Here is a 22,147-nt window from a genome sequence, read left to right on the forward strand (position 1 = left end):
GGTTTGCAATACTTTGAGACAGGATTTTACTACTTAGAGATGTTATAACAGCTGCAATTAGTCTCATTTTCCATTCCAAAGGAAAACTGTCGACATGGAGCATTCACATTGTCGTGACTACGCGGATTTTGAGCAATTGCGTCATTTGTAACTCCAAAAAGGCCACTTCATTAGGTACACCTGCTGCAACTAGCTAGCAACATCGAATCAGCCAATCACATGGCAGCAACGCAATACATTCAGACATCGTCAAAACAAGCTGCTGAAGTTCAAACCGAGCATGAGAATGAGAACAAGAACGTGATTTGAGGTGAGAAAACATTCAGTAAGCGGCTTGTCTTTTGGCCAACTGCCTTGTTGACGCAAGAGTTTGGAGGATTATGGATCGAGATGATAGACAGCAACTCAAATAACCTCTTGTTTCAATGTTATCCCGTGTCCCTAATAATAAAGTGTTGGGCGAGCGTGCGCTTGATGTTCCGTGAGTAATCGGCACGATGCTCAGTTTCACAAACAACATTTCATGACAACTGCTTTGAGACAAATCTGTGTCTCTCAATGTACTCAAGTTGACTTTGTTTAGGCGAAGTAAAGAGGATTAGGCATTTTAGGTAAATGGCTGACTGGTTTTAAAGTCACAATGCATTAAAACTTGTACAAAAAAGAAAAAGAAGAAGAAAATGTATTCAAAAGGGGGTTTAGGAGCAGTATTTATGAGAATAAAACGAGATTTCCTGAACTGAGAGCATTCCAAGGGCGCCGGTGGTCTCGGCTTGCCAAGAGGCAAGACGACACATGCTGGAGATGTCTGCCAGGTAGCAGAGCACAAAGAGCCCTCATTTCCTCCCTTTTCCTCCCTCACACCTCCCCCCCATCACACACACACACACACACACACACCATCTTTCTCATGATCATCAAAACACAGGAGCAGCTGATGGAAGCAAAGAGTGTCTGGTGATTAATAACTGTCAAGACTCTGCTTCTGGTCGCCACAACATAAAGACTCTTTTGTCAAGGGAGAGACGGCGTCGCAACAGTCACAGGTCTTTTAATTCACATTTACATCTTCTTGACTCGCTGTAAATTACGCCTCAAAAGAAAGTAAAAAAAGGAAATTCAGACGCTATAAAAAAAAGTTTTCTACCACAAAGTTTTTTGACGATGTGGAGTTCTTTTTTTTTTTTTTTTTTTTGGCGTCCGCTCGGATTGGAGGCTTTTTGCCGCGTATTCTTGGATGCACATGTGTAAGCCGATACTAATACTAGCCCTTGAAGTTTGATACTTGCCTGGGGATCCTGCTGCTGCTGCTGCTGCCTATACCCCCCCCCACCCCCCCAATGCTCACAAACACATACACACATCTTCCAAGAGCTCATCCATCCCCAGGTGGTATCCCGTTACGTGCTCACGAAAGACACACACACACACACACACACACACACACACACACACACACACACACACACACACACACATTTTGTTTTCTTTTGCCACTGTAGCTCCACAAAGCCACAAGCCAAAACTCTCACTCTGCCTTCTCATTACTGCATCTTAGAAACATAAGCAGGGCAGGAAATACTTTGAATACTCTCAAAACAGGAGGGGGGAGAGCGAGCGAGAGAGAGAGAGAGAGAGAGTCAACAGTGTTCAAGCAAAGAGGATAATACTGAAAAATTAGCCGGTGGCTAGCAGTGACAAGTCGCATTTGGATGAAAGAGCGAACGTGAAATTCACGTGCATTTCTAAAAAAAAGTGAGGATAAGATGAACGGCTGAGCTGAGCTCCAGCAGGGAGGAAAAAGTGTGAATGCCCTCTAATCCTTTAAGACAGCGACCAATAGAGATTCCATCACGCTCGGCTCGTCGCGAGAGGAAGACGGCAAAGCTCGGGGGGGGGGGAGACGATAACGTCGCTCACATAAAACATGGCCGTGTTTTGACTGGCGGGCTTAAAGGTGCTCTTTTAGCTAAGGGTTCGTTTCCTGTTGAGAGAAGGCACGGCTCAGGTGAGAGGTTTCACAAAAGAGCATTCACAGAGCAACAACAAAAAAGAAAAGAACCTCTGAGGATCCTTCGATGCCTCGCGACAAAGACTGAAATGTGTTGGAAGAATTGGCTTTTGTCGCTTAAGTCGTGTTGTTTGAGTCTTTAGGAGACGGATTTAAGAGAGGTTTATATGAGCAAAGGCTAACCCTTACATGCATCTGCATGAGAATTCCGAGCTACACACATACTAAGAACTTGTGCTGGTGTACGTCGTTAATGGCGGTTAACGGCGTCAACGTTAAGGCACTTTAACGCATGATGCGTTTCCGTGACGACGTTAAAATTGTTCAAATGAGTCTCAAAAGTAACGCTAACGCTGGCTATTTGTAGCGCTGCTCTTTTCCTTTGTTAAACAGATTGCTCCAGTTCAACTATAGGTGCGCTAATGGCGCCAAAGGAGCTAACGCAGCTAACTGGTAAACGGTGCCTGGACTCCGGTGCGGCAACACGTAAGCATGACGTCACGTGCATCTTTTTCCGGTCAGTCGTCATGGAAACGCGTCATGCGTCAACGTTGATGCCGCTAACGTACCCAGCACTACTAAGTACTAGTGTTGACTGCAAATTGCAACAAACCATAGCGCCTTAACCTCTTAAGTGCATCATGGGGACTACGGCGAACTACGGTGGCCTAGAGAGCTTCTGCTTCAAAACAAGTTTACAAGGTTGATGGACGTTTGTGAAGGAGGACACGAAGACAATTAAGAGAAGAAGACGCAAGGGAGAGGACAAGATGGAGGTAGGTGTTCTGCTCTGGTGACACCTAAAAAGAAGAAGAAGAAGGTACACGATGGCTGCCTCTGTAAAGCAAGCCCTTGTTTGAAGATTATACAAAATTCTCATTAAAGGTTTATGAAAACTTAAGGTTTTTAGTTTTAAAGAAAGTACGCAGTTACACAAACATACCTTACATTTAAAATAAAGCATATACAGAAACAATCAGAGAGCAAATGTGGTCCAGATTAAAACACAGACCTGGATTTTTGCTAATCTAAAACACATGTTTTCCTGTGTGATTGTGGACGGCAGGTGTATCCGTAGCAGATGTGCGGTTTGGTTTCTTACTGTTGCTACTGGTTACCCTTAAAAGTGTTACCTAAATGTGTTCAAATTTATTAACATCTTAAATTTTGGAATGAACCTCCAGTTTAATAATCTTTAATGATTTCACGGAGAGGGAAACGATTCTTCACGCGTTTATTTGTTTGCTTTCATGACTGTGTTATGGCAACGTGAGCACAATAACTTTGGACTCTCTAGGAACATTTAAAAAAAAAAAACATTTTTAAATAATACTTATTCATTGACCACATTAAACACCTTAATGAATTTCAATGAAAATCTCTGTGGCATCAAAGGCGTCGGAAAGAAGATGATTAACAACGTCTTTGACACTTTCTCAGCAGTGACAAGGGTGGGAAACCCCGCCTTTTCTGGTTCACCAGGCAGGTGATGACAAAAGCATAAATCATTTGTGCAAAAACACCGCTGATTAAGATCTAAGATACCAGCATGCAAACCTACATGAATGGAAAGCCACAAACACACACACACATAAATAGAAGCGCCAGTGTGAGCTGTGAATGAAAAAAGAAAAATCAAAGCTGCTCTAAGCTAATGCCAGAATATTTACCGAGCGGCCCACTAATTACAGTCTGCAGGAATTCAGCTGTGATTACAATTAGCATCGTCCAGACTGGGTAGAAAAACACTGGCAGATGTTACGGCTGCTCCGACTCGCTTCACGCTCGGGGTTTTGTATCAACTCCCACTTTAAAACCTCGGAGCTTTAAAGAGGGACTCCGTGAATTAATTCCCCTCTAATTTAATTTACACGCTCCACGTTCCTCTCCGTAAAAAAAAGGAAGGCGTAGACGTACTGCGGTCAAGTTAGGGGTGGGTTAGAATATCGATATAGATGTCCTTCCATATCCATCAATCCATTTTTTAATCGCTTTATCCTTTTCGGACTGTGGGAGGAAGCCGGAGTAAAAACCCACGCAACATGCTAACCCACTACACCAACCGTGTGGCGTCCTTCGGGAAATATATCGATATTTTATTATCAGTCTTCACGCGATGATCGCAACTACTTGATGTCTCCTCTTGGCGGCGCTGCTTGGGGAACTTGGGTGCAAGGGGTGAATTCCAATTCCTTGCTTAACCCTCAATCTTGGCACTCAATCTCAAAAATGCGCGCTCCCGCTAGTGCTAGTGTTGTCCCGATTCTCAGAAAAATTAAGTTGAGGGGCAAGTTTAAGGGCTGTATCGCCCTTAATATTGAGATTTTTTCCGAGACCACCCTTGGGAGCAAGGGCTACCCAGAATGCATTGCGTGTTTTGACAGAACAAAGATGGCGCTGAAAGCGGCAAAACGAGTACGCTACAAACATATTTTCTTTGTTTATAGAGATATAAAAATTATGAAAACCACTGTATTATCTTAGTTTAGGCCCATTTTATGGATTACTTACGTCATTGTTGCATTTACAACATTAATTTTTTATTTTACGATCCTTTGTCAATAGCCCGGCCGGTGCGGACAAGTGACAAGTACAGATGACGTGTTGATGTGTTCTTCTTCTTCTTCTTTTTTGGAGTTGACAGACTGGACGCAGATTTCGCGTTATTCTGCCCCCCACAGTCTGGACGGTTCTGCATTTAAGGGGTGTCCCATTTCTTAGTGACAAAATAACCCTCAACACTTGGTTTTGAGGGCCAGTTAAGATTAAGGGTTGAGCTTGAAGGTTAAGATTGAGGGTTAAGACAGGAATTGGAATTGGCCCAAAGTCATCTGACTGAAGAACGGTAGAGAAACCACGTTAAAAGACGCTCCGTCCACGTTCAAAACATAGAGTTCACGTTTACTTAAACAATACTTTTAAACTTTTACATTTAAGATGGCTCTAAAGCTCAGCAGGTGGTGTTGTATTATACTCTGTTATATTTACTTTACTCATTCAAGTTTACTCAAACTTGAATGAGTAAAGTATATATATATATATATGCAGGGGGAAAAAACCCAAAATGTAAAGCAGGAGAAGTGGTTTGAGAATCCTCTGATGGTACTCATGAGGTTTTGTGGGTCCACTGACGCCGCGGAAACAAGCGCAGCCTGCACTTATGCACGGTGACCGTAAAAACAGTCACATGTTACAGCGCTACGGCTACCAACGGCTACAGTTTGTGTTCCTGGAAGCTTGCTCGCGCACAAGACCACAAGACTCGAGCGAAGGGGGCTCATAAAACGTCCCGCGAGGCCTCCTCGTGCTTTATCCTCATGTTCCAGGCGTCGCACATCATACATCATACATCACGCGGCCATGAGCTGCATGCGCTTCGGAACGGAGACGAAAATAGAGCCGGACTTGAAGCTAAATTTAGAGATGAAAATGAAAACAGTGCACTCGAGTGCACTTCCTCAGGGGGTGGACACACAAATCTAATTCTGTGTCTGTTTCTGTGGTGGCGTTTGATTAAGTGTGACAAAACGGCTGCCGTGTGACGTGAAAACTTCCCATTTCTTTGGGTTCACTTTTTGTCACGAGTGAGTGCAAGCGTGTCCTAAGTCAGAGCTGAACATTCTGTGTCAGTGTTGAACATGAGTCATGTCAGGTTTGGCACCATCTTCTGTTCGGTTTTTGAACTTTTAGAGGGAACATAAAGAGGGGAGAACACAAGATCAGAGGACATAATGATGTGGCGGCTAACGGACAAATGAAAGCATACTATTTATTATTATTATTATTATTATTATTATAATATGTAACGTTCATTTCAACCTCCAAATGCAGCTGATCATATTCAGATATGTCTCCGGCCAGCAAGAGAAGGTAACACAAGCAGCTGTTTGTTGTTATTATTCTTCCAGCGTGGCCCTGCGGAGCTGTGAGGTGACTCAAACAAGACTCTGGCACAATTTCACCCACAACAAAGAGAAATAAAAAAAAAGAAAATAAGAAGAAACAGGCAGATGAAGTGTGTTTGGAAGTGGGTGGGCCCGGCCCGGGCCTGTCGCTACAAGATCTGTCAGTTAGTACACTTTTATAGAGTTTAACAATATTTATATTTACAAAATAATAACGCAAAAAAACCAACCGAGGTGTTGAAACCAAGTGAGCTCATAAAATACGTTTCACTGAGCTTTCCTGAGCTGCTTTTGTCACTTTTGAAGTATTGTTTGTGTTCAGATATTTGCTCTCACAAACACAAACACAAAGTGGAATAATATAATGTCCCAACATGTGGACAGGAAGTGGGGGGAATGATAACTTTAGACATGATATAAGGGAAGTTACGGCAGTTAAATCTAATAAATCTAATATCTCTATATGCAGATGATGAACTGGTTTGTGTGTATGAAATAGCCAAAATGTGTGGTCAGAGTGGTCAGAAATTAATCAAGCCTAACATTCAACCACTTAAAACTATTATTTTCTATAATTTCATATCTTAATCAAGAAATAATACTATTTTTGTCAGCTTTTTGTGAAACAGTACACTTGAAAATCAACGAATAACAACAACAATGATTATTTTTAGCGTTAAAAATATAATTTCAGTGAAAGAGCTTCTGTATTAACCATTACAGAAGAGTTAAATCTTTCTATAAACTCTCCTACTATCACCTCTCTTGTCTTTTGGATTCTTGATCTAACAGGAGACCATTTTTCTGATGCAACTTCTCATCCCATAGACTCTGCTACTCATCTTCTCAACTAGTAGCATTTCCGTCCTGGAAGAATGAACGAATCTTCGTGTTTATTAACCACTGACGGGGAGAAAACAAGAAGGTAAAAGGAGTGTTTGTGTGAGTCTGCGTGGACAAACAGACGCACAGCTGCTGCACAAACACAGCGACAGGAGGCAACTTCCTACTGAACAGGCTGGATAAATATTCCTGGTGGTGCTAATCAATCACCAGTGCTGGGGCACGGCGGGTCAGAGGTGGCCCTGGGTGATTGGTGCAATACAAAGGAAAGAGGAAGTGTAAAAAGTTTTTTTTTTTTTTAAGGTGGTGGGGGCTCAGTGGGAGGCGGGGGGGGGGGGTTTGTTTGTGGGAGTTTTTTTGGTGACATTATCATGCAGAGGGATAGCACTTCAGGAAGAGTCACCTTTGAATTTAGATGCATCACCTCATGTAAGCTTCATTTACAGCACTTGGGTTAGCCTAACCCTAACTCTAACCCTAAAAGTGCCTCTTTCATGCCCCACCTGCACCTGAACCTCGCTCCTTGAACTGTGTAAGTTTGGTGAGTGGGTACGAACGCTTGCACGGCAAGTGAAACTTAATGGCAGTCATCAATTAAAACCGTCAAAGTCAAGACCCAGAGGTCAGTTAAAGGAAGGTTTCATGGAATCTTTAAAACATCTGCCGTGCCGTGTGCTGTGTGGAATGTGGAAGGCGCAAAAATAACAGAATAAATGAAATATGGATATAAGTATATATGTGCTAATAATTAGTTATTTAACGTCATTTTTAAGCTAATAAAGATAAACGATGTAGAAGAGACACAATAAACATGGAGTTTTGAATGTCTAACCCCTTATAAATAAACATTACAATGTCAATATTAACATTTAATGTGAATGCTACACAAGAAAAACAATGTATAAATTGTCAAAATACAAATACAGATCATTTTCAAACTGCAACATAATATTGCATAGTTAGTTTTAATAATATTGGTGTATAGAGTCCATGGTATCTGACAAAACTCTGACAAATTGTAAAAAAACCCCACCATTTAAATGAACTTCATTGCTCATTATTCTCCAGCGTAAACCTGCATCAGGTCTAAAAACACCTTCTAACTTCGATAAAAATAAAACCACTGTCCTGTAGCAGCGGTTGATGGATGGACAGCAGGCCCCTGCTCCTTTCAAAGCAAAGCAAACGCTCACTCTCGCTCCTTTCTCCCTCTCTCCATCCCTCCTCCCTCTCTGTCTATCAAACAGCTGAGGCCCCTGGAAGCCTCTTCTGCTCCATCAAGACCTGACAATGACTTCATTGACACCCGAGCGTCCCATTAATCTTCATTTGTCCCCATCATATCCTGCTATTGGTATGGAAATGGCCTCCCATCTCCGGTGTGAAATGACAGTCGGGGCGGAGGGGAGGTGAAGGCGGGTGCGGGTGTGGGTGCTAAAGCAGTGGGACGTGGGGTGCCTTCATGTCCATTTGGCTGCAAGATTCATAGCTTCCTCATCACACACACACACACACACACATACACAGTTGGGGGTGTGGGCAGGGCGAGATAATCTGATTTCTCAGCTGCCCAGGAGACCACTTCCTGAGAGGGAAGCCAGCTTGTGGAAGGATGCCTGGGGGTTTCCCATCTGGGCACCCAGGGGCTCAACTCCCTGCCTACAACTGCTAATAGTGTTTGTTTCCCTTTTGATGCATCTGTGCATCCTCGTCCCAGTAAACAACAACTAGTAAGGAATGGAGAGTGTAGATTGTCCTGCCTTCCATTTTTAGTCAGAACTCCGAGGATTTCCGAGGTCATAGGGACGTTCCTGAAGAGGAAGTGGCCCTCCTGACCTCCGATTTTTTATAGGACTCATATTATACCCTATTTCTCCAAGTGAACCTAGTTCCCTGGTGTCATAATGAACATGTCTGTGACATGCTTTGGTCAAAATACCTTAAGGATGAAGCACCACAGCAGTTTTGCTTCACAATTGCATTCACAGCAGTCCAAACTGGACTTTCCAAGCAAATGAACTAGGATTTGATTTAAAAGGGCTAGTGTGAACGCAGCCTTAGAAGTCTGGTTATAGTTGGACCAACACTATATTCAGGGTACCTTGAAAACCTAGGATAACCCTAACCCTTGAATTTGAAAAGGTAACAAAAACGGACATTGAGGTAGTTGAAAGAAAGTCTTACAAGTTGCCCTTCCATCTAAAACCTGTGTCAGCACATTCGGTCCTTGAATTTAAGGGGAATTGGTCCTGGAAAGTCCTTGAATTTGATGTCAACTGACGCGTGAGAACCCTGAATATTGTTTTTTTGTCATCATATACACCCCTAAGAAGTTCCTGTCATTTCTTGACCACAAGGATGGATCGATTCTCTACAAGTTTGTTCCAAATGGGGGGCGCGAGGGTGAAGGGGGGGGTGGAGGAATTTTTTTAAGGAGGCATCTGCACATGCTGATGGATGTGCGGTGACCTGTTTTGGAGTTTACATGAAACAGACTCTCGCTGACTCTTGTGTGCTCTTTTTCGCTGGTCGTTACATGTGATTATTATGTCTAAAAATAAAAAGGTAGAGAGTGATGAGGAAATGATGTTTGGATGGACAGGCGGAAATTTTGCCGCGGTTTGGCAACAGTACTGAGAGAAAGACAGAAGGAAACATGTAAAATATAAGGATACAGAGAAGAAAAAAGGGATCAATGTTGACAATTTCACCTCACATCAGGAATCACTCCATCACTTTCTGTCCTGTTAGTGTTATTTCGGAAAATAATGGAAATGCTATTTTGGAGCGAGACGCTTCCTTGCAGCATTATTCAGAGTTATTTTTAAAACATTGGGCGAGGAGGAGATGCAACAATGTGAAGAAGTGGAAGAAAGACGGGGACAGAGGAGGGTAAAGGAGCAGCGCGACATCCTCCCATTCTGTGTCCTCTCTGACGAGGCACAGACCCCAGGCTTTGATCAGCACTCAGGAAATTTCATTAGAACGGAGATGGGAGGATAAGAGTCCAAAGAAAGCTTTTGTGAATGGGAAGAGGAAGAGAGGGAGAGATAAAAGGGTAGAACAAACAGTCTCCTTTTTTCTTTTTTCCTCTGCACCTTCATTCTCTGATAGCGAGCGCTCCATTTTCTCAAATAGCCATGAAAGAGAAAGAGAAGTTCTAACCTATAGAAGGTTTTAATTGAAGTGAAACTGTGACTGAGGTACGTGAGGCGTGAAAAAAGAAATGAACAGCTGCAACGGGGAAATATTCATGTGATGGACAAGCATTTTTAGCCTTTACAGCTCATTTTCATGAGATCTTTTTGGATGAAGTCAATAAATTGATTTGTCATATGAAAGATTAAGTGCGTGAATGTCAAAGTTTGTGCCAAATTATTTAACTTTTTTATAAAAAAAATAAAAAATGTTTTTTTCAGTTTTTTCAAAAAAAAAGGTTTTTTTTCAGTTTTTTCAAAAAAAAGGGTTTTTTTCAGTTTTTTCAAAAAAAATGTTTTTTTCAGTTTTTTCAAAAAAAATGTTTTTTTCAGTTTTACTTTTCATTTTTTTTTTTTTTTTTAAGTTTCCTTTTTCAAAGTTTATAAGTCCAAGATTTATTCATTGAACTGAAATACGACTGAACGGGTCACAATACGGCTCACGATCGCCGGCTTTCGGCAGCGCTGACCCTAAATGCACCAGACTCCTTTGTTAAATATTGAGATTTTAGTCTTTTTAACTGATCTACAGCTCGGCATTTGTTCAGTTTGATTCTTGTGTCGGACTTCGCGCTTGCAACTCTTCCAGCTACGTCACTCTCTGACCAATCGGTGGCCGGCAAATCTGTTGATTTTTAGTCACATTTCAGTATCGGCTCAGTTCTCTTGGAACCTCTCCAGAGCAGGTTCCGAGGTACTATCCCTAATGGAAAAGCAAAAAAAAACTGAGCTGAGTCGAGTTGTGCTAGAACTGTATCATGGAAAACCATCATAAGTGGGCAGGCCTTGTGGCAAATGTGATGAAAGCAATGGAGGCACAATTATTATCTGTGGTAAATTTCACGTCAGTCCAACAGTAATTTATTATCGATCTAAGTTGTCTTGTTCTACAAGGATACACCACGTTAATTAAAAAACAACAACAACAGTCATAGATGATAGATAATCCCTAAAGCCAGGCCGCTAACCTCGAACTACAGCATCGATGTGTGTTTCCTCATCTTGGAAAGAGATCACAAAAAGAAAGCAGAGATCTTCAACAGATATTGTGAACGCAGCAAAAGAACAATAAAGTTTTATTCCAGTCGAGCACGATGGACTTGTTTGTACTCGCCACATATTACCGTCGCTGGATCCCCAGATATAAATAGTTCGTCTAAGGAGTCCTGTTTACACTCGGCTGCTCGCTATGTTCACATCCTTTTTGCCCTCTAGTGTTTTCCAGAGTTGTTTCTTTTCATCAGTCGTGATGAAACGCACATTTGAAGAGAAAGGAGAGGAAGTTGTTTGGTGCCGTTCAGCCAAACAAATTAAAATAATTGAGTAAAAAAAAAAAAAAATGACAGGGTAGGCGAAAAACCTCAAGCATGTTTGGTACAAATGTGCCCAGAGCCAAACACGGCGTAGAAATTATTCATGAATCAAACTCAGCTGCCACTGAAACAACACAGTGACAGCATCCAAACAGACGACCTTTAACCTTATCAATCATGTACAACAGAGGCACACACAGCATCTCCTTAACCTTATCAATTACGGACCAAAGAGGAGGAAGGAGAGATAAAGACAAGAGAGAGAGGGAGAGAGAGCCGACGGCGTCTGTTTACCTTATCGATCATGTCGGGCCGGTTGGTGGCGGCCAGCACCGTGACGTCTCGGAGCTGCTCGATGCCGTCCATCTCTGTCAGGAGCTGAGCCAGGACGCGGTCGCCAACGCCGCCAGAGCCCGAGGAGCTGAAGACAACAAAACACGGATGAGGACATAAGACGGATGGATGAGAGGAGGACACGGAGGAGAGAGGGAGAGAGAGAAGAGAGGAAAACGGACATGAGATTGATGTGTGGAAAACGAGGGAAAGGGATGAATGAACATAAGTTATGATGTTGTATTATTTATAGTGTTTGGTGATGAATTACAGAAAGATACTGATTACAGAGGGAGGGAAGGACGTTTTTCCTTTGAAGGTGGAAAAAGAGGAAGAAGTTGGACAGTAAATATGTCAAATTCACTTTATTAGGTACATCTTTGAAACGGAGAGAAGAAATGGACAGTGAGCACTTACTGTAGCCACAAGGGGGGCGACTTCACCCGCTGCAAGAACTCCGCCCTCGAATTGCAAAGCCAATGATGGAAATTTGCCTATTTTACCCATTTGATTTACACTACCGTTCAAAAGTTTGGGGTCACTGAGAAATGTCCTTATTTTTTTAAAGGAAAACACGTTTTTTTTCAATTGATATAACATTCAATTAATCAGAAATACACTATACATTATTAATGTGGTAAACGACTATTCCAGCAGCAAACATCTGTTTTTTAATGGAATATGTAGTAACTAACTATTCTAACCAACCGATCAATTAACTTACTATTCCATCCAACTAACCAACCCACTATTCCAACCAACTAACTTACTATTCCAACCAACCGACCGACCGACTATTCCAACCAACCTACTATCACAACCAACCAACTAACTGTTTCAACCAACCAACCACTCCAACTAACTTACTATTCCATCCAACCAACCAACCGACTATTCCAACCAACCTACTATCACAACCAACCAACTAACTGTTTCAACCAACCAACCACTCCAACCAACCAACCCAGTATTCCAACCAACTAACTTACTATTCCAACCAACCAACCGACCGACTATTCCAACCAACCTACTATCACAACCAACCAACTAACTGTTTCAACCAACCAACCACTCCAACTAACCAACCAACTATTCCATCCAACCAACCAACCAACCGACTATTCCAACCAACCAACTAATTTACTATCACAACCAACTAACTATTCCAACCAACTAACTGTTTCAACCATTCCAACCAACTTTTCCAACCAACCAACTATTCCATCCAACCAACCAACCGACTATTCCAACTGTTTCAACCAAGCATCTTGTTTTCGAGGGGGTCCCAACACAGATATACATACACACACATTACAATAATTCACCAACCACCTTCCAACCAACCAACTATTAACGGAAAACAGGAAAAAATTGTATAGGTGACCCCAAACTTTTGAACGGTAGTGTATATAAAAGAAAAACGACCACAGAGACGAGGAGCAAACACGAGAGCGACACCGGTGATACTTTGTAATTGACACCGAGAAAGACTTCCATATCAAATATCACCAGCTGTCTCCTTAAGAAATTAATTTACAGGGTGGTTATTTTCCATTGCGGGGCAGACACACACACACACACACACACACACACTGTTGACAGGGCCAGCGGAAGTGCCAGACGACATTAGCAGAGACAAGGCCGCAGCCGAACACAAAGGAGCTCTGTCACTGAGATATGAAGGGAGGTGCGGGGGGGGGGGGAGATAGTTTGGGTGAGGAGAGATAGTGGAGAGACATGGAGGATTATGGGAGGACACGGCGGCGAGAAAGAGTATGAAAGAGGGAACGTCATTTAGTATTTTTCTGCATCAGGACTTCAAATCTCATCATAAAACCCTGCTTTCATGTCTCTTTCTGTTCGTCTCCTGCTCTTCCTGACGTCTCACTGTCTTCTTGATTTCATTCCACCCCGTTTGGACTCATGGCAGGTAGACTGACAGATTTACAGGTGCTTCTCATCTGCTGCCTTAAGGGAAATAGCGGAGAGAGAGAGAGAGTTGGTGGTGGTGGAGTGTGGGGGGGGGGGGGGGGAGAATACAGCAGAGGCTTGGTCTGCTTGTGTCAACAGTTTTTGAATTCTTGCCGGGCGTGCATGAGCCACTCCATTGATCAAACACGGCAGGAAGTGAAGGCCAATAAATATCCGCAACAGATCGGCGCTAAGTGCATTTTCTGAAAATAGCGAAGTGGCCTCGAGGCACGTGTCCAGGGACACAGGGTGGGGTGGGTGAGTTAAGTGGGTGGGGACAAAAAATTGAGCGTGGAGATCAGGAGAGGGGGGGGGAATCGTAGTCACGCTGTGAAGTCTCACTGGTGATGACTGAGCTGTAATACACCGGAAATGAAACCATGATTAATTATTATTATTATTATTAATGCACTCACTGGCCTCATTAGGTACACAGGACATCTAATAACATGACAGATACCTTAAAATCGCAATATACAGCATACTACCGTTGAAATGTTTGGGCTCACTTAGAAATTTCCTTATTTTTGAAGGTAAAACAACTTTTTTTAAAGGATATACCTTTACATTAATAAGAAATAATTAGTTAGTTGGTTGGTTGGTTGTAATGTTGGTTGGTTGAAATAGTTAGTTGGTTGGAATAGATGGTTGTTGGGATAGTTAGTTGGTTGGAATAGTTAGTTGGTTGGAATAGTTAGTTGGTTGGAATAAGTGGTTGGTTGGAATAGTAGGCTGGTTGGAATAGTTGGTTGTTAGTTGGTTGGAATAGTTGGTTGGTTGGAATAGTTGGTTCTTGGGATAGTTAGTTGGTTGGAATAGTTAGTTGGTTGGAATAGTTAGTTGGTTGGAATAGTTAGTAGGTTGGAATAGTTGGTTGTTAGTTCGTTGGAAAAGTTGGTTGGTTGGAATAGTAGGATGGTTGGAATAGTTGGTTGGAATAGTTTGTTGGTTGGTTGGTTGGAATGTTGGTTGGTCGTGTCGTTAAAATCTGTAGAAAAACAGCTCACAGGAAGCCGCGTTGGCCTTTCTGTGCTCCTCTCCTACAACACTTAGTTTCATCGACTGGTTTACCAGGAAGCGAGCTGCATATTTGGCCTTCCCCATCTGCCGCGGAAGGGCACAATGAAGTGTTTGTGTGTCTCTGATCTGTGTCCTTTATCCGCCCCCCCCCCCCCTCCTCCTCCTCTTCTGCCGCCCCCCCGTGCTCTTTCCTTCAAGCCACAGATGTTCCCAGTGCCATCCCACTAAAAGCGCCTGCAGACAAGACTGTGTTCTGTGTTCGGCGGCAGCGAGAGGCCGCAAACGTCCGAGAGGACACCATGGGAACAGAGTGGTCGGGCTTTGATAGAGAAAGTCATCCAGACTTCTTTTTTTTTTGTGGATGTTTGCGCCGTCCATTCATAAGCGAATCTTTGTGAGCTCCGGCGAATTAAGCAAAACCGCGGCGATGACTGTGCATTTGTCATCACCGCGGACAATGACTGACCACAGTGCTCGAAATAGTCAACAGTAGTGAACAGTAGCGGTGGTGAACGGTGAGCAATTTCCTCTCACAAGGAACTATGTGAGAGGAAATGTATGTTTACCATGTGGGAAGGAAATGCCTTCAGTGTTTATTTCGGTCCTTTCTTTGCATCTTTTTTTTCCATTTCTAAGACAAAAGAGAGCGCCGTACCTTCCTCTTTCGCTGGCCAGCGCGTCGATCTCGTCAAAGAAGACGATGGAGGGAGCGACGGCCCTCGCCTTCCGAAACACCTGCGAGCAGCGTCAGCAACAATAGAGAGGAGGGGGGGAGGGGGGGGACAAAATCGTTGACTGAGCCGATGATGAATCACTCCGTTGACAACACACACAGGAAATACAGCGCTCATTAACGCCAATGCATCGCATCCGTTCGTTCATACAAAACAACTAAAAATATTCACAGCGGCAACTGTTTTTTTTTTTTTTTTTAACTCTTCGGGTCAAAATCGACAGGAAAGAACTTTCCCGCTTGACGTCAAACTGCATCTGCAAACCATGCGACTGCTGCAGGTGCGTCGACCGATCGAAGGTACCCACCTCTCTCACGGCTCTCTCAGACTCTCCGACGTACTTGCTCAGCAACTCTGGCCCCTGAAAAACATGACATTTGTTTTTACAGTTTAACAAGCGCTGTATATCTGAGTGAATTATCTGTAAATTTATCTCAGGAAACTGACGTTTGTTGACTAGTATCCACAGCACATAGAGAAAATCAGCATTCTTATCTCACGACGACATGAGGAGCGACTTGTTTGCTGCTTGGGAAAAATCCAAACTTTTTATTTAACACACTAAAGTCACAAGGTAAAGTATTTAGACTTAGAGACATAAATGGATAAGTAACCCCTGTTTGCTGCGATCTAAAATCGCTGATTTTCTTAATGGGATTTGGTGCGGGAGAGCGAGCGGTGAACAAACTTTACAATAAAAGGAGGCAAACGCATTCTGACGATAATGTACACTTATGCAGACAGATTTCATGAGGTGAAGCGTTTCTTTCTTTTTAACTCTTTAATCTTGTTCCCCCCCCTTCTTCTCTGCCTCACTCCAGAAGCAGATAAACATCCACTCAACGCTCAGAAGAACTTCCTCCCCTCAGCAATCCAGCCTTTCAACACCTCTGGGCTGACGGAGGAGACGACACTTAACTCCCCAGCCCTTTTGTCTCCTGCCTGTAAGTGTGGAGGTTGACTCATTAATCCCAGGTTCCTCTTTCTGTGGCAGAGTCAAAGGTTGGACACGGCGAGTTTAAAACCATTGACACGGGAGAGATACGAGCGCTGCATGTGTGTGTGCGTGGATACGCGGGAGGAAACTAAAATTGACAAGATGATAATAGGGCCGCTTTTCTTTTTTCACACACAGAGGAAACAGGCCGAGCTGTAAAGTGTCCACGTTTAAATCTGGATAACATATCTATGTCAAAGCAACCGCGGCACTGGAAAAACCTGATACTAGAGAAGGGACAGGATGTTTTTTTTTACCCTTTTTCAAACAGCACATGCTCTTCCTGATTACTTAAAACCTGCAGTACCAGATTGTGGGTACAACTTGTCTCTTATCGCCTTTGAATGAGCGTGCAATCATTCAACGACAAGGAGAACGTCTCAGAAAGTGAAATAATAATAATAATGATGTGATCTTGCCGAGACCCGTTATGACCTTTCAATGTTAAACGGAATCTGAACAACCAAGCAATGTGATTCCCAGGATACGTATCAGTCTGGACACTGGCGAAAAAAAATCACTGGATCAGATATCGGACTGGATAAAAAACGTAAAATCCAATACAATCCAAAAAATGCTATTATCACATTATTGGATCATGTCTTTAAAATAGCTGAAAATGGCCAGCTTCATAGCTTAAAAAGTCTAAAATGACAGAAATAACACACATTTGAGCAGGAAAAGTTTTTTAAGACTTTTTTCTCAATTTTCTCATTGCCAGTATAGAAGAGTTTTACTTCCTGCTTTGCTGCCAAGGTAAATTACGTTCAATGTCACAAACACGCCATTGGAAATCAACACATCAGATGGGAAACACAATGAACCGTTAACTATGAGACAGTAGCTGGTTATACAGAACATGGAGCACGGTATCATGTTGAGTATTGGTTTAACAAAGCTGCTACACGGTTTATTCCACATTGTGTTATTTTAAGCTCTCGTAAAATAGCTTTTGCTTGTGAAACGTCACGTTTAATCGATTTGTTAATGTTCCGATACCTTCTTAAATTGAGGTAAATGGCTGTAAAACCTCCATCGCAAGGGCATTTCTGGAAAACCTGAGCGACCGCTTCCCTGTGGAAACCACAACATCGCGACGCTAAACAACGACAAACAAAGCCACAGCAGCTGACGGCTTAATGTCCACCGGCTGAGAGCTTCTGTCGGAGCTCTCTGTCTCACATGGCAACTGCTTTTCAAAATATCCACTGATCAACAATTCAACAAGCTGATCAATCAATCTCCGTCAACGGGGCATTGATGTGTGAGGGCGAAGGAGGCGAGGGGGGGGGGAGAGGATGGAGTGATGAATGAGAGGGGACAAAACACGGGGGTCAGAGGTCAAACAAAGAAGCTCAGTGCGGAGGAAGTTGGGCAGCCGGACCGCCTTCAGGTCATCAGGGAAACATCTCTCATCCCAGCCCAGAGTTCAAGGACTTACTGTCCTAATGCATTCATCTAATCAAATCCCAGCGTCCAGTGCCAAAGGCGTGCAAAGTCCAGTTAGCTGCTAATGATATGCAGATGACATTCTCGTCTTTGTGTGAAATGTTTGAAAGAACTGTCATTATATATATATATACATATATTACTCTCAACTAAAGCTCCTTTATGTCCAGAAACATTTTGGGTTATTTGTTAAGATAAACAAGGTGATTTTGCTGGGACCGATTCAACAAATCATCGACCCTAAAAAGCCAATGGCATCACTTCTGACAACCTGCTCAAGACGTCTTGGCAGAGGCCTAACCTGCAGTAAGTCAGATGTCATATATTTTGAATGATTTTTTTCTGGATAATCTCCATTCCCTGACTCTTGTTTTCTCACTGAGTCATGTACACTGTTTTTTTTTTTTTTGCCAGATCATTCAGCCAAGAATCGAATATGAGGAGCCACACCTGTGATACATTATTTGTTCACATTTAAAGTAAAGTTGCTGGGAAAGAAAACGGGACCCTTTGATCTTTTAACCTTCTTTGATTTGAATCACTGAATCATCCTCTGTTGATGATACCACCCCGGTGTTATGACTCACTGACGAAAAACTCACTTTGATAGCCAGGAAGTTGAGCCCACTTTCATTCGCCAGGGCCTTTGCTATCATGGTCTTGGAGCAGCCTGGGGGCCCGTAGAGCAGCACTCCTTTGGGCGGTTGGATGCCCATGCGGGTGAAGGCCTCGGGATGCCTCAGCGGCCAATCCACGGCCTGCTTCAGCTTCAGCTTCACCTCCTCCATCCCGCCTACATCTGACCAGCGGACCTGAACGAAAAAAGATCATCAGGTTAACTTTCAACTACACTTATAAATTGACATACTTACATACTTTATATGTTTTATTTTACAGGTAAGCGACATGGTCTTACAAGATGAAACTGATGGAGATGACACATGGCCACTGTAATGACATATACAGGGCTCTCTTTTTGCAGCTCAAACAGCTTCCACAGCTTTTTGGAAGACTTTTCTCAACATTTTCCTCAAGTGTTTCTATGGTGAATTTGTGTCCATTCGTTCAGACACTGATGTTGGATGAGAAGACCTGGACCTCACAATCTCTGTTCCGGTTCATACCAAAGATGATTGATGGAGGTTGAGGTCAGGTTGGTCAAGTTCTTTCACTCCAAACTCAGAGTCAAACCATGTCTTTATAGTCGTTGAATAGAAAAGGAGCTTCCTCAAATTGTTGCCACAAACTAGGAAACACCTTTGTCCATATGACCACAAACTGCACGTGCATTAACAGCAGAGCTTTCAATTTGTGTATCTTTGGCGCCAATCCCACCATCACATGGCCAACATGCGAAGAGATAACACTCATGTTCACACTCATTTTGTCTTCACTTCACCAAAACCCCCAATTTTCATGTCTTTGGATTGTGGGAAGAAGTCGGGAGTACAGTAAGATACCCTGCAGACCGGGGGGAAACCTCGGTAGAGCCAGGATTCAAGGGAAAACTTTTTATCATGAGATTTAACTCGGGGGGAAGTTTCAAATCAATAGGTTTGACCAAAGAGATTGAGTCCAAGTCCAAGTTCTAATAACAGATCACCATTGACCTGACGTAAAACACTTCTTCCAAAAGGTGTCGTTTAAGTTCAAACACAAACAACCGCCAACAATGAAAAATGAAACCAACTCTGATTACAAACCGATGTGGACGATGACGTTCTCACGTCTCGTATCTCGGTCGTTTTCAACTTTCTCAACGAACGCCTTCCCAAAACAAAAGAAATAGAAATTGGACGGAGAGAACAGTAAGTTCTTCCAGACTGATGACAGGGGTCGACGAGTGGGAAGAGAAAGGAAATATAAAAGCATTTCTGGGACATGATGGAGGAACTTGGGGTTGAATCGAGGGGGGAGAGTCTCGACAGAGTGAACAACAAGAGGGAGTCAGCCAATGGTTGTCTGTCTGACAGATGGAAGGAGGGAGGGAGGGGATCAAGCAGGAAACAACCGGAGGAGATAAAGCAGATGAGGTGAAACATATCCAAATCCCTCTATTTCTCTCCTCCTTCCTGTCTATTTCTTCATTAACCAAACTCTCTCCCCTTTCTCTGCATATCAACTTGATCACTTCATACCTGCTCTTTTTCTTTCCTCATCGTACTGCACTGTACTCTTGTTCCTCCCACGCTCGCATTTCTACCGCTCTGATTGCATTTACATGCACGCGACAAACCAGGTTAGTGTGGAAATAGGACGTTGTACCGTGCGAGTTTTCTGCAGGTCAATCATTGGAGTTCTCCCACAGTAACTAACTCCACGTGAGTGTAAATCTTGAACCTCATTTACTTTAAGGGTTGAGGGTTTGATGCTTGGACACACAAAAAAGTGATATCCTCCATTAGAGGCTGAGGAAAAAGTCTGCACAATGCAGTGACGTCACCTGCGTCACAGTCTTGGAGCACGTTAGCTTCCATCTGACGACCGATTAATCTCTGGAGCCGGGGAACAATATTTTAGGACTTTCGGTGCAGACAGAAAAGATCCAGGCCAAGATTCCTCTTGTCTTCCTCTTTCTGTTCCATCTCACTAACAACATGCAGTGGGAGAGTGGAGTTTCAGGCAAAAGAGACGACAAGATTGCTTCATCACAAGTCAAAGTTTGGGGTCACTTAGAAATGTCCTTATTTTTTTGAAGGAAAAACACTTTTTTTCAATGAATATAACATTAAATGAATCAGAAATACACTCTATATATCGTAAATGTGGTAAACGGCTAATCTAGCTGAAAACGTCTGAATAGTTGGTTGGTTGGAATAGTTGGTTGGTTGAAATAGTTGGTTGGTTGGAATAGTTGGTTGGTTGAAATAGTTGGTTGGTTGGAATAGTTGGTTGGTTGGAATAGTTGGTTGTTGGAATAGTTGGTTGGTTGGAATAGTTGGTTGGAATGTTGGTTAGTGGGGATAGTTGGTTGGCTGGAATAGTTGATTGGTTGGTTGGTTGAAATAGTTAGTTGGTTGGTTGGTTGGTTGGAATGTTGGTTGGGTGGAATAGTTACTTGTAATTTAATGTTATATTCATTGAAAAAGTGCCTTTCGTCCAAAAAAATAAGGAAATTTTTTGTCCAAATTTTTTGACACCAAACTTGTGAACGGTAGTGTACATTTAGTAATTTGGCAGATGGTTTTATCCTAATCCAACCTACAAGCTGTTAGGAGCAACTTGGGGTTCAGCGTCTTGCACAAGGACACGTCGGCATGCAGACTAGTGTAGTGGAGTCTGGGATTGAACCCGCGACCTTCCGCTTCAAAGTAGACCCACTCTATCTTCCCGAGTAACCCTGCCCCAACACTGCTTCTGTCAAATATCCGCCTATGTTTCCACAGCTGGAAAGCAGCTTTAATCAGGTGACAGTCTGGCAACACGCAGGTCACCAAATGACTTCCAGTAAATGCAGTGTTCATCTTCCAGCCCTCTAATTCTCTGTCTCTTATCTCTACATCACATTCTTCCTTTCCTGTCTCACTTGACCTCCTCACTGTGATACCATCTTCACCTTAAATACTGCTGCTTTACCTCCCTCCCTCCCTCTGTCCGACTTCCTCTTCTCCCTCTCTCTGTCTTTCACATGCTCACCTCCCCCTCACAGACTCCCTCCCTCCCTCCCTCCACTCTGTCCAGAGGTAACACATCCCAGGCCACCGGCGCCGTCTCCGGGGTACGAAGCACCTAATGGAAACCTGGCGTCTGGCCACATACTGTAAGTACCGTAGGATTTATGGACAGAGCCGAGCGAGAGTGGGGAAAAGGACAGATGAGGAGGAGACAGAATGAAAGAAAAGAAGTGCTGCAGTGGATGAAGAGATACGCCGGAAGCAGGCAAAAATGCTCAGCTGAAGGCCCAGAGAGAGAGTGAATGAAGAGTGAAATCAAAGTAATAGAGGGGGGGGAAAAGCCTGAGGACAGAGAAATGGGGGAAACAGGTGAGAAATAGAAGACGGGTAAATGGGATAAATGAAGAAACAGAGAAGGAACTGTAGACCGGAGACAGGGGAGGCATTGTCCTGACGAAGATCTTGTGTCCGAAACTCGTGATTCGTGAAGATGATGAACACGCTGTAAACTGTGTTAAAAGTTGGCACCAACGCATGTTTTATGACTTCCTTAACGTGATGTACTCGCTGTGTAAACACTGGCCCAGGGACATCACACAATGAGTAAAAGCATCAGTGACGTCAGTTACTGTAAGAGAGAGAGGTGAAAGGGTGAGAAGGTGAAGAGGTCAAACGAAAGACTAGAGGTTGATAAAGTTCTCAAAGTAAAGAGTGAGATTGGTTTGTTCGTCTATGGTCGCATCCCAGGTTGTTCATGGAA

The 22,147-nt window shown here is 43.1% G+C and overlaps 1 protein-coding gene across 1 annotated transcript in view; it reads right to left on the reverse strand.

The window, feature by feature from the left end:
- The window catches only part of afg2a (AFG2 AAA ATPase homolog A), a gene marked incomplete at its 5' end in the record, with an annotated part of 115,789 nt that overhangs the window by 69,014 nt on the left and 24,628 nt on the right, over positions 1 to 22,147 (reverse strand). Inside the window, 4 exons of the mRNA XM_083891640.1 lie at positions 11,564 to 11,690; positions 15,249 to 15,328; positions 15,635 to 15,688; positions 18,376 to 18,585. Of these exons, the coding sequence (XP_083747766.1) occupies positions 11,564 to 11,690; positions 15,249 to 15,328; positions 15,635 to 15,688; positions 18,376 to 18,585 (471 nt within the window). The remainder of the gene's footprint in view (positions 1 to 11,563; positions 11,691 to 15,248; positions 15,329 to 15,634; positions 15,689 to 18,375; positions 18,586 to 22,147) is intronic.

This window comes from Microchirus variegatus, assembly GCF_963457635.1.
Source record: "Microchirus variegatus genome assembly, chromosome: 6".
In the NCBI taxonomy this organism is placed as follows: Eukaryota; Metazoa; Chordata; class Actinopteri; order Pleuronectiformes; family Soleidae; genus Microchirus; species Microchirus variegatus.